The 15,375-nt window shown below is 42.9% G+C and overlaps 1 protein-coding gene across 7 annotated transcripts in view; it reads left to right on the top strand.

Annotated features, from left to right (window-relative positions):
• Positions 1-5,362, top strand: part of MAPK9 (mitogen-activated protein kinase 9) — a 50,991-nt gene extending 45,629 nt beyond the window's left edge. For 4 of the 7 annotated variants that reach the window (XM_070416793.1, XM_070416791.1, XM_070416794.1 and 1 more), the window contains exons 11-12: positions 981-1,052; positions 2,395-5,362. In XM_070416793.1, coding sequence (XP_070272894.1) covers positions 981-1,052; positions 2,395-2,537 — 215 coding nt within the window. In that variant the 3' untranslated portion in view covers positions 2,538-5,362. Of the gene's footprint in view, positions 1-980; positions 1,053-1,275; positions 1,491-2,389 lie in introns of those variants that run through there. The other 3 variants (XM_070416796.1, XM_070416798.1, XM_070416797.1) reach the window with 3 other exon arrangements.
• The last annotated feature ends 10,013 nt before the right edge of the window (positions 5,363-15,375 follow it).

Below are 15,375 nucleotides of genomic sequence, written 5' to 3' on the forward strand. Positions count from 1 at the left end.
AATAAAGAGACTGAACTAATGATTTTTCATTAAAAGTTTGAATCACTAGTAATTGAGAACCATGGCCAGCACAAGTCAAAATAGGTGACTTGGACCACTCCCCAGGGTGCCTGGAGTGCCAGTGACCTGCGTGCACACACACAGCAGGGCCTTACACACAGCCACACTTTGTGGCAAAAGGCAGGCTTCTTTTATTTCAAGAATCCTAAAATTTTAGAGCCCCCTAATACATTGCTTAATAGTTAATTGTTTTTCTTACCAAGGAAAACCGAGTTGAAGCCAAGAAAAAAGTTAGGTATTTGGATTAATTTCTGGCCAGTCTGGAGGTGCTTCTAGCTCACATGTGAATGCTGGTCATGTTTGGAGAACCACAGTAATGACAGAGAAACATACAAACACGTGTGAGGGCATCCAATAGTTTAAAATGTTCTGTGAGAACCACTTTGCTAACTTTCTCTTTCTCTCTGTTTCTCTCTCTCTCTCTGTCTACCTGCCCCCTTTTTAAAAATCCCCTCATGGCCCTGACCGGTTTGGCTCAGTGGATAGAGCGTCGGCCTGCGGACTCAAGGGTCCCAGGTTCGATTCCGGTCAAGGGCATGTGCCTTGGTTGCCGGCACATCCCCAGTGGGGAGTGTGCAGGAGGCAGCTGATCGATGTTTCTCTCTCATCGATATTTCTGGCTCTCTATCCCTCTCCCTTCCTCTCTGTGAAAGATCAATAAAATATATATTTTTTAAAAATCCCCTCATGGACCCAGAACCACCTCCATTTTTGGTGGCCTTAATAATTGGGTTGAAAAGATTTAATCTATCAAAACATGGATAGTTTGGTCTAGGTTGACTGTGTTTCTGAATTAACTGTGTATCACAATTAAAAATAACACATCCCAGTGCCCTTGAAGTAGTTCCCGTTGACTTGGAAGAAGGGTTAGAGATGCTAAGAAACTGAGGAAGCCTTTTCACTTGCACTTCTGTTTGCAGAGCTGATTTACAAAGAAGTCATGGACTGGGAAGAAAGAAGTAAGAACGGTGTTGTCAAAGATCAGCCTTCAGGTTAGTCATCGCTTTAATAGTTTGATCGCATTCTTCTCTCCCTGGTCAACTTTTACCGATGGCAGTAGTGTGTTAAGTGCCAGCCTGACCAGCACTGGATTTGAAAATCTGTGTGTGCTTCATCTCCCATCTGGGTTTGTCCTGGGGGTGGCAGCTAACGTTATACTGAGGTGCCAAGCAGTGAACCAGCCTCATTGTAAACATTCTTGTCCCATCCTTGCAGCAGCTGCTGTCAGCTCCATTTACAGATGAGGAAACTGAATGTAAAGCCTTTTCGATGTGCATGGCCCACTTTGTCCTGGCCCACACCCAGTTAAAAAGAAAACGATTGTGAATCTAACTAAGATGAGTTTGGTTTTCTTTTGAGAAAATTATTCGTACAGTTACACCATTTTCTCCTCGACCTACCTAATGGGAGAAGCCTAACAGCGAGGCAACTGTGTGATCACTAGAGACACAGCATGTCTGTTCCTAAGTCTGTGGGAGGCTACCTGTTTTTCTCACGGAAACTCCTCATTATAGAGATTTTCTCACCCAACTTCTATGGCCTGTGTGCACTGCTTCTTATTATGGAATTTTATATTCAGCAAGACAAATGGGTCAGTCATCTAGAGGTTGTGTAACTTCAGCATGAGATTAGGTGCTTTTTGTTAATTAAGCCCACATTTAAGACTGCAGACACTAACCTCTGAGAGCCTGAATGTTTTATTTTTGCTCAGACCAGACCAAAATATGGATAGTAGCAAGTAGGATAATTTTATTTGCCTTAATATGTCAATTTTGGAGATTTCTAAAACAAAAATAAAATGAACAGGAGGACACCACATTTTTCCCCCTTTCTTGCTGGTTTGTTTGTATACAGCCCTTATTTTAGAAGGTATTTTTATTGCAAAAGAATTCTTCAAAGCTGATGCTTTTGTCCTTGGATCGAGTGTTTGCGATTATAACTGAAATGTCTGGTGGCATTTGAATCCTATTTGGGCTTAAGCCTTTTGAGATACTGATAATTTTAGAATACATTCAGCAATTTTCTTTAATATCCTTTTTAACCCAGCAGGCATTTTTAAGTAGTTAACATGATTATACATCAATACATATATGATGCTTAGCCACTAGGAAGAAAAGGAGAATGTTTCAGGGAAAGACAGGAATATTTGGGGTTCTGGGCCTAAAGAAAGACTCTAGGAAAAGCTCAAAATGTACAGTCATCTAACTCATCATTTATACTAATAGTTAGGACGGGAAACCACAGAGGACAAGCGAGGAGCGCCCTGCGGCTCCCTGCCGGGTGTGCAGCAGCGTCGTGCCTCAGGTTTTATTATGCTTGGTTTTCTTAGCACAGATGCAGCAGTAAGTAGCAACGCCACTCCTTCTCAGTCATCATCTATCAATGACATTTCATCCATGTCCACCGAGCAGACGCTGGCCTCAGACACAGACAGCAGCCTCGATGCCTCCACGGGACCCCTTGAAGGTTGTCGATGATGAGTTCGAAATAGCAAGCTTGTTGTCAGTGAGGAACTCTCGCTTCCATGGGCCTGAAATGCCCAGGAGTTGATGGAACCAAATAGAAAAAGTCCATGTTCTGCATGTAAGAAACATGATGCCTTGCCCCTGCTCAGTCCTGATAGCATTGCCTGCCTAGATTATAGTGAAGCAGGTTATGTCTGAAGAACAAAGTGCAAGCCACACTTTTAGAGATTTTGTTCAAGGTCATTTCAGGTGAGCAATTAGAATGAATGAATTTGTTTCTTTAATTGTACGGTAATGGTAGTGACAATTTCTCATCCTCAATGACTGTTGGGACTTATATGCATGTGACCACAGTGCTTGCTCCAACTTGCCATCTAGAACTTTGGAAATCAATATTTAAATGCCAAATAGTCTTCCAGGTAGTGCTGTTTCTAGAATTACCTCTTAATCTTAAGTACTTTGGTGTCTGTCCAGAAAAAATAGATTTATGTGTATTAATTGGCCACCATCATATTATCATATCTCACCTTCGTTTATGGTATGATTTATTCTATCTTTTGTGTTTCAGAAGAAATATAATTACATCTATTTAATAAATAAAAAAAATAGAACTTTTTAAAAATTTGTCATGTTTGGGGCTGAGAATTATCTCTGCTAAAACCAAGACATTTACATGCACATTAGTATGGTGGCTGCACATTCAGCTTTACTGCATGACAAAGTTCCAAGTTGTGTTTCGTGCTGCTTAGACATATACTTTTAAAATCTTGTCGACCCTAACTCTTTTTTTCTTGGTCTTATGAACTTACTATTAGTTTAAAATGCTACCTAGAAATTCACCATCTTTATTAGCCCCGTAACAATCCATCTCAGTAATATGATGGCACATAGCTCCTTGAATCCATTATTGCCTTTAGAGTAGGGTTTTGCAAAATGACCACTAAAGGCCATCACAGGCACTTACTGAGGACTCGCTCTGCCCACAGCGAGATGGGTCCCTTCTTCCTTCATCGTTCAAGGTGAACATGACTTCGCAAGGCAGGTTTCCCTTTTCCCACACAGCAGGCTTCCGGGCTTTCTTTCTTTCCTGAAAGAAGCACCTTAATCTCCCTGTGGTCTGTGAGGAGCAGGCTGATGCCGAACGCCTGCTGGTGGCTTCCCAGTTGGTGTTGGCAACTTTTCCTCAGGGACATGGTGCGTGTTCAGAGGGTGTGGAGGAGGCCCTGAAAGAGTCGTGGCTCACTGCTGCATATTTCCTGATTTAAACTGCTCACCTGAAATGGATGCTTTCAGAGTTTTGCATGTGGAAATCATTCAGAATTCACTGAGATGCTGGGTATGCAGTGTCACTGCAGAAATGGAGCTACCGATGGTCACATTTTGGCTACCTGTGTGCATAATGCTTTTCCTAGAGCTTATTCTGTACGGATTCCTGTCTCATGTTTAATTATTTTGGAAGCTGTTGGGTCACCATTCTCTAGAATTGTTCTGAGGAGGAACTTTGATAAGACAGTTTATTATAAATATTAACTACAATATTTTATTTTCTCTGCACCAGTTGTATCTTATTGGTTGGTTGGTATTATTACTGGAAAGTAGAACCTTTAATGAGCAAATTTAATACTGAAATCAGTTTTATATTGTGAGATTTAGACACACCCGAGTACAAGATGGAGATACTAACTTGGACTGAGACAAAAACACCTTTTGTGGGGCTTAGGATGATTTTTGTGTTTGGAGGCTGATGGTATAGTGAAGACCGTTATCACTATACATGTAAAAGCATCTTAAAATGGCCTTTTCTCTAATGTACATTCTTTTAAAAGCTTTACTAAATCTATCTTTTAAAATAAAAACGAAGAAAGGGAAAAGTTTTAAAAATGTATTATCTGCCCTGGCCTTATGTAAATGCAGCACCAGGTGCTGAGGGTACAGGGAAGTCCCGCTTCACCAGGCACCCCACAGAGGGCTTCCTGCTCACTCCTTCGTTTGTGTTCACGGATGGAGCCCACATCGTGCCAAGCCCACCTTCCATCAGGTGGTGGGGAGTGCACGTAGGACAGGCCACAGGCTGTAGACAGCAGAGCTCCACAGGAATACCTCACCCCCTGCAGGGTCCCCTCCGAGGGAGGTGTGCCAGGTCCTGGTGCAATGCACAGGGTTTCACACTGGTCGCTGTGGATGAATGCTGATAAGAACTGAAAATGTGCTCAATTTTTCATCTTCTCTATTTTATTTTTGTAATTTATATTGTACACAACCCTGGAAGTAACTATTTTGGACACATATTTTTATAAACCAGGTAATTTGTTATTAGCCTGGAATTTGATCTAGGTTCGTTTTGTTTGTTTTCACTCAAAACCGAAATGACTGCCTCCCCTTTGTCAGGTCTTGATTTCAAGTGCAGGTTCCAGAGAGCAGAGTCTGTCCAAGTAGGAGAGCATTCTAGAAGCACATGCTGCTCAGTGCTGACAGCTGTGGTCTGGAGATGCTAGTGTGGCTCTGTTCTTACCTGTGGGATGCAAACTCAGAGCCACAGTGTTAAAAGGAAACCTTCAGCAGGGCCTTGCCGGCAGGCAGAGTCCCTGGTTGAAAGGTTGAATGGGATGCTGGTTTCATGCGGATCTGATGCTGTGTCAGTCATGGTGATGATTACGAGGTCTACTGCTTGATCGCTAATGTAACGCCTCTGATGTTTCATGCTGGTGGTAAATACAGGTGTGACCTCTCAGATTGCATATCTCAAAAGTAATATTGCCTAATGTTTTGTAATGAAATATATTATGTGTGTTTTGATTGGTGAAAATAATACAGATACATTTTAAAAGAGAAGTGTATAGCATGTCCAATTTTTGTGTGTTTTGAAGTGACAATTGACTGTATATTTCTACATCACCATCGCTGATTACAGATTTAACATAAACACAGGTGGATGTTGAAGTGTCGTCATTTCAATCAATACTAGCAAATGTTTTTAAATTGAAAGAGAAAACATTTCTGTGAGATCACTTACTGAAAATCTGCTGCAAATCCTGAATCTGTTTTCAAAACGATGTAGCACAAAATGCTTCAGAGCCGTGGTGTCATTGTCTGCTCCCAAGGTGTGGCCAGGAGACCCACCGATTGGTCTGCCCTTGTATCACATCATGTCCCTGGGCACCCATGTGCTTGTGGTTTGTGCACGAGATGAGCACTTGGGTTTTGAGTCACTTTAGATGTTCACAACTTAGGACAACAGGAGTAGAAGGGTCCTCAAAGGCTCACTTTCTTTTCTCTGCTTAAAAGGGCTGGAGCCATTTCAGATAGATGAGTGCCAGTCTTATTTTTAAAGGCCTCTGGAGAAGGAAAACATTTCTCTTGATATTGGTCTGGGTTCCATTTCTGTCTTACCACCTTCCCATTTTCAATGTAGACAGTACTGGAATGCTTTTTATTAATTGACAAATGGTACATGGTGGTGGTGGGGATTTGGGTAGGGGAAGGGGTAATCTTTCAAAATAACAATATTGTCATGAAGATTCATTCTGTGCCTCCTTGTGTGACTGTGAGCATGAGGTTATCTTTGACTAAGGCAGTGTTTTTATATGTTCTCTTTTTAATCAGGAAAGTTGGTAACTAAATTAGTAATAACAGTAACAGAGTGGCCAGTCATGTCCCCTTGAGTCTTTACATGGCCATGATTAAGAGGGATGCACCTGTCAAGCCATTGGGAACTTGTCATTCGCTGTGTCCTCAAGGCCCAGGGCCACACACTCCTTCATAGTTTGAAAGATCAAGGCTTGGGGCCCAGGATCCTGTGAGCAAAGGTGTTTGCAACCACGGTTTCTCCCCTGGTGCTTTAGAGTTGGAGACCATTCAGAATCAGCTTTCTAACTCCCAACCCCTACCCCGCACAACAGTGAGAAGGCTGCAGCCCCCGAGGAGGGGATGCAGGTTTGCCCTGAATATAGAGCTCACTCTTTTAGTCATAAATGCCTCTGAGACGTTGATGAGAACTCGGACTCTCTCCTCACACAAATGCCACGAGCACAGATTTTGCCAAGTTTTCTGAGAATCCTGGTGGATGCCGTGGCAAGAGCTCCTTTCTAGAAGCAGCTGCTGGATGCTTTGCGTTCTTAATGGGAAGCAGAGCCTGCAGGAGGGTTCCGGGGGCTCTTCTGCTCTTCTGCTCTTCCTGCCTCTGACACTTTAGCACACAGATCTTGGGTGTATATAGGGACACCCTCACTCTAATCCCCAGCGCCAGTCAGTATTCTTATTAAGTGCCAAAAAGAGAGCATAGGGGCTTAGCTGCAGTGAAATGAACACAGTGCATGATGAAAGGTGGAGCTGGAGGCTTGTGATACAGACTCATGGAAACAGAAGTCGTTTCGTACAAGTTATGAAATAAACTCTTGACTTAAGTCCATGATTTAAATAGTTGATTCTCCAATAATATTTTCTTTCCTCCTCCTACAACTTCACTGTATCTTTCTTAGAATTTTTATAAGTGTGCTTTAAAATAATTTTTTTACATACTTAGATGTCATATAGAGAGAGAAAAGGTAGAGAAGTCCTCTGGTTCACACCCATTCAGAGCAGGAATCGATCTTGAGGGCTCACCTAGCCTCTGCTTAGACTATTTTAATCAGGAATGCCCTTCCTACTGAGTTTTTTGTAGTTTTGACTGTTAGAAATTTCTTTCTTAAATTGAACTGAAATCTGGTTTCCACAACTTCCACGCATGGGTCCTAGGCATTTCCTTTGTATGAAATAGAGTGAATTGGACCCATCTTATGAGATAGGCTTTAAGACGTTAGTTGGGAAGATAAGCTCCAAGTCTTCTGGTCTCTAGATTAAACTCAAAGTTCTTCCAGCCCTCTCATGAAAAAGCCCTAGAGCAGTGGTTCTCAACCTGTGGGTCGCAATCCCTTTGGCGGTCGAATGACCCTTTCACAGGGGTCGCCCAAGACCATCCTGCATATCAGATATTTACATTACGATTCATAACAGTAGCAACATTACAGTTATGAAGTAGCAACGAAAATAATCTTATGGTGGGGTCACAACATGAGGAACTGTATTTAAAGGGCCAGAAGTTTGAGAACCACTGCCCTAGAGTCTCTCCACTTCTGTGTACTCTAAAAAAACTTGTCTAGTGCCCAGACAAGAAAAAGTTAAAGGACTCCATTACCACCAAAACAGCATTACAGGAAATGTTAAAGGAACTTAGTGAAGAAGAAGAAGAAGAGGAAGAGGAAGGATAGGAAGGGGGAGGGGGGAGGAGGAGGAAGAAGAAGAGATAAAAATATGAATCATAAAATGGTAATAACTACCTACCTATCAATAATTACTTTAAATGTAAATGGGTTAAATACTTCAGTCAAAAGACATTAGGGTTGCCCATCAATAGCCAAGTGGGTAAAAAAGGCATGGTACAATGTAGGCCAGGAGGAAGATGGTAGTGGAGTAAGTGGATTTCTCTCCCCCCCCCCCCCCCCCCAAGAATCTAACTAGAATTAGAACTAAATTGGGGAATATTCACTCCAAAATGCCATCTGGGGACTGGCTGAAGAGATGTTTAAACAAGGAAGGGCAGAAACCACCTCAAGACTGGTAGGAAGGGCAGTGTTGTGAGAGGCGCTGGCCGAGCTCTCAGGAGCAATAGGCCAAGGTGAGGAGGGTTCCCTAGGGATGAGAGGGGCCTCTGGGACCCCCAGGCAGGGCACCCCAACCTGGACAGCCAGAGTCGGCAACAGCTGCCCACGTAGCAACCTGTGTTGGAGATTCTAGCAGCCAGAAAACTGAGCTTCCCAGAGGCAAAGCCATTATTTTTGAGGGCAGGTGCACAGAATTTTCGTTCCCAGTCACCCTGGTTTCTGCAGAGGAAGGGCCGTGTGGACTGGAATTGCCTGAGGAGAGACGGGGGTGGAGGGAGTTGGGGAGAGTGCTGAGAGGATGGCTGCCAGGATACCTGTGCTGAGTCATCCTCCCACTATCCCAGTGGCCATTTCTCCTGAGACATAAGCCCCTCCCAACAGGTGAACCCTAGGGAATGGCAAATGCCCAGCCCCCGGGATACAGTTCATCCCACCTTAAGGAATCCCACTTATCCCAGAATTCCACTTATCCCACACTCTGGAATCCAGCTGGCCCCACCTGGTACCACTAACCCAGCTGAAGAGGCAGCAGCCTCAGGGAGCAGCCAGTCATTGGCTGGCTGAGAGTTAGAGATCTTCCTTCCACATGCCTGGGAGCCTGGCTGGCACTTTCCTCTCACAGGAAAGCTGATACAAACTCCTGACTTCCAGCAGACCCAAACAGCCTGCCTACAAGGGTCTCCACCTGGTTGAGGACAGGGAAATAGTACAGGTACACACCCTCCACCTGACTTAGGGCCCTGTGCTGCTAAAAAGCCAACCTAGGACAGTGGTTCTCTTGGCTGCACATTAGAATCACCTGGGAATCTTTTGAAAATCCTGATTTCTGGGCCTTATCCTCTGGAAATTCTGTTTCTTTGTTACTAATGTTGTGGCCCCACCCCATAACAAAGAAACAGAATTTCCGGAGGATGAGGCCCAGAAATCAGGATTTTCAAAAGATTCCCAGGTGATTTTAATGTGCAGCCAAGGTTGAGAACCACTGACTTAGGAGCTCAGCTTGGCCCTTCCCATGGGCAGACAAGCCCAGTAAAAGCAGCCGCAGCTGTGGATCGCCTAAAGCTTCAAACAGGATGTCAAGAGCCAAACTTGGACAGCTTCTGGCATTGGCTGGCACAAAAGTACCTCCTGGGAGGCCCAAAATAAGCATACAAAACAGCCTCAGACAACATAACAGTAGGTTGCAAAGGGAAACCCTATCAGGCATCAAAATCTGCCAAGATGAACTTCACTTGCACCTGTACAACAGCTCACACGCCTGAGTCTCACAGTTAGCCAGCCTGAGAGGAGATCCCACACATGAATAGGATAATAGTCAAGACCAAATTACAACAGGAGAGCCAAAACATCTACAAAAGGATTATTCCTAGAGCATCCAGCTCAGGAGTTCAAGGAGACTGCACCACTGAGGCCCACGGGACATTTCCTACAAAAGGCCACCCCACAGAGACTGGGAATCAGCAGGCCTATCTGTAATACATATAAACAAACACAAAGAGACAACTTAAATGGAGAGAGAAAAAACAACCCCCAAATGAAAAAAGGAGGACTCTCCAGAAAAAGACCTAAAGGAGTTGGAGGTAAGCAATTTAACAGACATAGAGTTCAGAGTAATGGTTTAAAGGATGCTCAAGGAACTTAGTGAAAACAATCAGGAACTTAATGGCAACTATAAGGAACTTAGTGGGAACTATCCTATACAATAAAAGCCTAATATGCAAATCGACCAGCAGAACAACCAGTGCAATGGCCAGTCGCTGTGATGCACACTGACCACCAGGGGGCAGACACTCAATGCAGGAGCTGCCCCCAGCCTGCAGGCCCCAGGCCAGCCAAGGCGGGTGCCAGCAGGGGGCCCCCGATCTCCCCACCCATCGCCCTGTAGAGGGAGGCGACCGACAGCGGCGGGGGGTGGGGCTGGCTGGTGAGCAGGTGGCGCCAGGCCGGCCAAGGCGGGTGCCAGCAGGGACTCCGAATTCGCCCTGCTGGTCACTCCACAGATCAGCCCTGATTGCCGGCCAGGCCTAGGGACCTTACCCATGCATGAATTTCATGCATCGGGCCTCTAGTATAGGATAAAAAGGAATAGAAACCATGAATAAGAACCATGGTCATAAATGAAGAATACTATATCAGAAGTGAAGAATACCCTGAAAGAAATTAAAAGCAGGCTTGATGAAGCAGAGGATCAAATCAGTGATTTAGAAGACAAGGCAGAGAGGTCATGGTTCCATTTCCAGTCAGGGAACATGCCTGGGTTGTGGGCTCAATCCCCAATAGGGTGCATGCAGGAGGCAGCCGATTGATGATTCTCATCGTTTATTTCTGTCTCTCCCTCTTCTCTTTCATCATTGATGTTTCTATCTCTCTCTCCTTCTCCCTTCCTCTCTGAAATCAATAAAGAAATGTATTTTTAAAAAATATTAAAAAAATAATGGTCGATTTTGTAATCAAAGAAAACACGATAATTTCAAGAGAAACATCAAAAGTGCTTTATTCAAAGTAATGTCCATCACTAGCAACACATTTCCCCATCTTTCAGGTAATTTGTGGGTACCGTCCCAATAGAACTTTTCTTGTTTTGAGGCAAACCATTCAGAGATCCAATTTCCCACTTTTTCACACGTTTTGAAGTGCTGCTCAGAAAGTGCGTGTGCCATCGATCAGAACAAGTGGTCATCTGAAGGAGCAAGGTCTGGTGAATATGGCGGGTGGGTTAATATTTCCCAGGCAAGATCTTTTAACATGTCTTTAACTGGTTTTGAAGTGTGTGATGGTGTGTCATCATGAAGCAAAGTTACTTTGCTGTGTCTTCTGGCCCATTCTGGTCGTTTCACGATCAAAGCGTGGTTCAGATGGACCTGGATGTTCTTTGTCTTTCACATTGAAATCATCACTTTTAAAGCGTTTAAACCAGTGTTCACAAGTATCTTGAGATGGAGCATGTTCACCATAAGCTTCCCAAAATATACGATAACTTTCAGCAGCACTTTTCTTCAAAATAAAGTAATGAATTAAAACTTCGTGCTCTTTTTTGGCACGAAATTCGACATTTTTAAGCGGAAAAATATCTATGATGTTAACACCTTCAGAAAATTTGATATATAAAGTTTTGAAGCTTGTCAATATAACAAAATAGCATACATATCAAATCGCATATATATCAACATGTGTAACTCCATCTTTTGAAAAAAATCCGCATTATTAACCAGTACACCTAGTATATGCCAACAAACTGTACAACCTGAGTGAAATGAACAAATTCTTGGAAACAACATCTTCCAAAATGAAATCAGGAAGAATCAGAAAACTGGAGTAGGCCGATAAGAGCAAATGAAATTGAAGAAGTAATAAAGCAAATCCCAGCAAACAAAAGTCCTGGACCAGATGACTTAACAGGTGAATTTTACTAAACATTCAAAGAACTAACACCTATCCTCCTCAAATTATTCCAATAAATTCAAGTCAAAGGAAGACTCCCAAGCACATTTTATGAGGCCAGCATTATCCTAATTCCAAAACAAGATAAAAACACCACAAAGAAAGATAATTATAGGCCAATATCCCTGATGAACAAAAATATTAGCAAACACATCCAGCAATATGGTACAATACACACAAATCAATAAATGTGCTACACCACATAAAACAAAATGAAAGATTAAAAAATCACATGATCATATCAATAGATGCAGAAAAACATTTGATAAAATCCAGCACACATTTGTGATGAAAAACTCTCAGCAATGAGAAATAGAGGAAACACCTCAACGTAATAAAGGCGATATATGACAAACACACAGCCAACATTATACTCAATGGGAAAATAACTCCAAACGTTTCCCTTAAGACTGGGAATAAGACAGAGATGTCCACTTTCATCACTCTTATTCAACATAGTACTGGAAGTCCTAGCCACAGCAATCAGACAAGAAGAAAAATAAAAGGCATCAAAATTGGAAAGAAAGAAGTAAAATTGTCATTTTTTGCAGATAACGTAATACTGTATATAGAGAACCCTAAGGAATCCACAAAAAAACAAACAAACAAAACAACACAAAAAACTACTAGAACTGATAAATGAATTCAGTAAAGTAGCAGGATACAAAATAAACATCTAGAAATTGATAGCATTTTTATACACCAATAATGGATGATCAGAAAAGGAAACGAAGAAAACAATCCCATTCACAAATGCTTCAAAAAGAATAAAATGACTAGGAATAAATTTAACCAAGGATGTAAAAGACTTGTACTCATAATGTTCTGATGTTGCTAATACATCAGAACATTATAAGACACTGAATAAAGAACTTGAAGAAGATACAAATAAGTGGAAGCATTATACCATGTTCACGAGTAGGAAGAATTGACATCATTAAAATGTCCATACTACCCAAAGCTATCTACAGATTCAATGCACTTCCTATCAAGATACCAATTGTGTTTTTCACTAGGCCATATATTCCAAAAATTTAATATGGAACCACAAAGAACCTGAATAGCCACAGCAATTTTGAGAAGGAAGAACAAAGTTGAAGGAATCACACTACCTGATATCAAAGTATACTACAATGCCATAGTAATCAAAACAGCATGGTACTGGCATAAAAACAGACTTATAGATCATTGGAACAGAATAGAGAGCCCAGAAATAAGCCCACACCTTCATAGTCAATATTAAGCAAAGGAGAAAAAAACATATAATGGAGTAGATAGTCTATTCATTTGAGGGTGTTGGGAAAATTGGACAGATAAATGCAGAAAAATAAAACTAGACCATCTTCTTACTCCACACACAAGAATAAACTCAAAATGGGTTAAAGATCTAAATGTTAGACTCGAAACCATAAAAACCCTGGAAGAAAACACAGGCAGTGAAATTTTGGGCATTTCTCAGAGCAATATTTTTTCTGATCTCCTCGGACAAGGGAAACAAAAGAAAAAATAAATGGGACTACATCAAACTAAAAAGTTTTGCACAGCAAAGGAAACCATCAACAAAATGAAAAGACAACCCACTGAATGGGAGAACATATTCGCTAATACATCTGATAAATGTTAATATCCAAAATTTATAAAGAACTTTAAAAATCTCAACACCAGCCCTAACCGGTTTGGCTCGGCGGATAGAGCGTCGGCCTGCAGACTAAGGGGTCACAGGTTTGATTCCGGTCAAGGGCATGTACCTTGGTTGCAGGCACATACCCAGTAGGAGGTGTGCAGGAGGCAGCTGATCAATGTTTCTCTCTCATCGATGTTTCTAATTCTCTATCCCTCTCCCTTCCTCTTTGTAAAAAATCAATAAAATATTTTTTAAAATCTCTGTAATATCTTAATCAATAAAAAATATATTAAAAAAACAAAAACAAAGATAGTGAAGATTAAAAAAAAAATCTCAACACCAAAAAACACACACAAAACCAATCCAATTAAAAAACGGGCAAAGGATCTGAATAGACACTTCTCCAAAGAGGACATACAGATGGCTAATCTATACTAATAATAGAGGAATGTGCAAATTGTCCGGGACACTGTCACAGTAACGACCAAACAGCTGGCTGCTTGGGGCAACCAGGCTGGCAGGGTGTTAGTGAGAGACGACCAAACAACTACAGCAGGTTGTGTGGGGTGACCAGGCCGGCAGGGGTGCAGTTGGGGGCAACCAGGCTGGCAGGGGAGGGCAGTTGGGGGCGATTGGGCGGCAGGGGAGCAGTTAGGCGTCAATCAGGCCAGCAGGGGAACGGTTAGGGGGCGATCAGGCTGGCAGGCAGAATCAATTAGGGGCAATCAGGAAAGCAGGCAGGTGAGCGATTAGGAGCCAGCAGTCCCAGATTGTGAGAGGGATTTCCAACTGCCGGTTTAGGCCCAATCCCTGTGGGCTGAGGGACACCGCCCCCCGTACACAAATTTCATGCACCAAGCCTCTAGTCTATATATATAAAAGTCTAAGTGACCAAATGACCAAACGACTGGTCACTGTGACGTGCACTGACCACCAGTGGGCAGATACTCAATGCAGTAGCTGCCCCCTGGTGGTCAGTGCACTCCTACGGCCAACCTCCCATGACCGACCCACCTCTCGCACTCCTTCTCACCCCCAGCAAGGCCGAGGGACCCTACCGATGCATGAATTTGTGCTCCAGGCCTCTAGTAGACATATAGAAAGATGCTCAACATCACTAATCATCAGAGAAATGCAAATCAAATCCACAGTGTGATATCACCTCACACCTGTCAGAATGGCTATCTATAATAATAAAAGTGTAATATGCTAATTAGACTGGACGGCCGAATGACCTTCCAGACATCCTTCCGGACGACCTTCCAGACTAAGCCAGGGCTGCGAGGGCCGGCTGAGGCAGGCAGAGCTGTGAGGGCTGAGCCCCTTGCACGAATTTCATGCATTGGGCCTCTAGTCATCAATAAATCAACAAACAACAAGTGCTGCGAGGATGTGGAGAAAGGGAACCCTAGCACACTGCTGGTGGGAATGCAGACTGGTGCAGCCACTGTGGAAAGCAGTATGGAGCTTCCTCAAAAAATTAAAAATGAAACTGCCTTATCTGAAAAAAACAAAAAACAAAAACCGGTAACAGTGCCCTGGCTGGGTAGCTCAGTTGGTTGAGGCATCGTCCCATACACCAGAAAGGTTGCAGCTTCAATCCCCAGTCCAGGTGCGCGTTCTCTCTCCCTCTCTCTCTCTCTCTCTCTCTCTCTCTCCTTTCCTTCCCCCTCCCTCTTGCCTTCCTCTATCTCTCAAATCAATAAACATGTCTTCAGGTGAGAATAAAAAACAAACAAACATGAAACACTAGTTCCTATGTTCATTGCAGCATTATTTACAATAGCCAAGATCTGGAAGCAGCCCAAGTGCCCATCAGTAGATGAGTGGATAAAAAAGCTGTAGTACATTTACACCATGGAATACTGCTCAGCAGTAAAAAAGAAGGAACTCTTACCCTTTGTGACATGGATGAGCCTGGAGAGCATTATGTTAAATGAAATAAGCCAGTCAGAGAAAGACAAATACCATATGATTTCACTCATATGTGGAATCTAATGAACCAAATGAACTAACAGGCAAAACAGAGACAGACTCACAGATAGGCTCCAAGCTTACAGCTGTCAGAAAACAGGGTTTGGGGAGCTTGGTGGCGGGGGTGGGGGGGGGGGGGTCGTGGAGGAATTGGGCAAAGAGAAAAAAGGAG

The sequence above is a fragment of the Myotis yumanensis genome, unplaced genomic scaffold, assembly GCF_028538775.1.
Source record: "Myotis yumanensis isolate MYYU_CA2020_CCGP unplaced genomic scaffold, mMyoYum1.0.hap1 SCAF_5, whole genome shotgun sequence".
In the NCBI taxonomy this organism is placed as follows: domain Eukaryota; kingdom Metazoa; phylum Chordata; class Mammalia; order Chiroptera; family Vespertilionidae; genus Myotis; species Myotis yumanensis.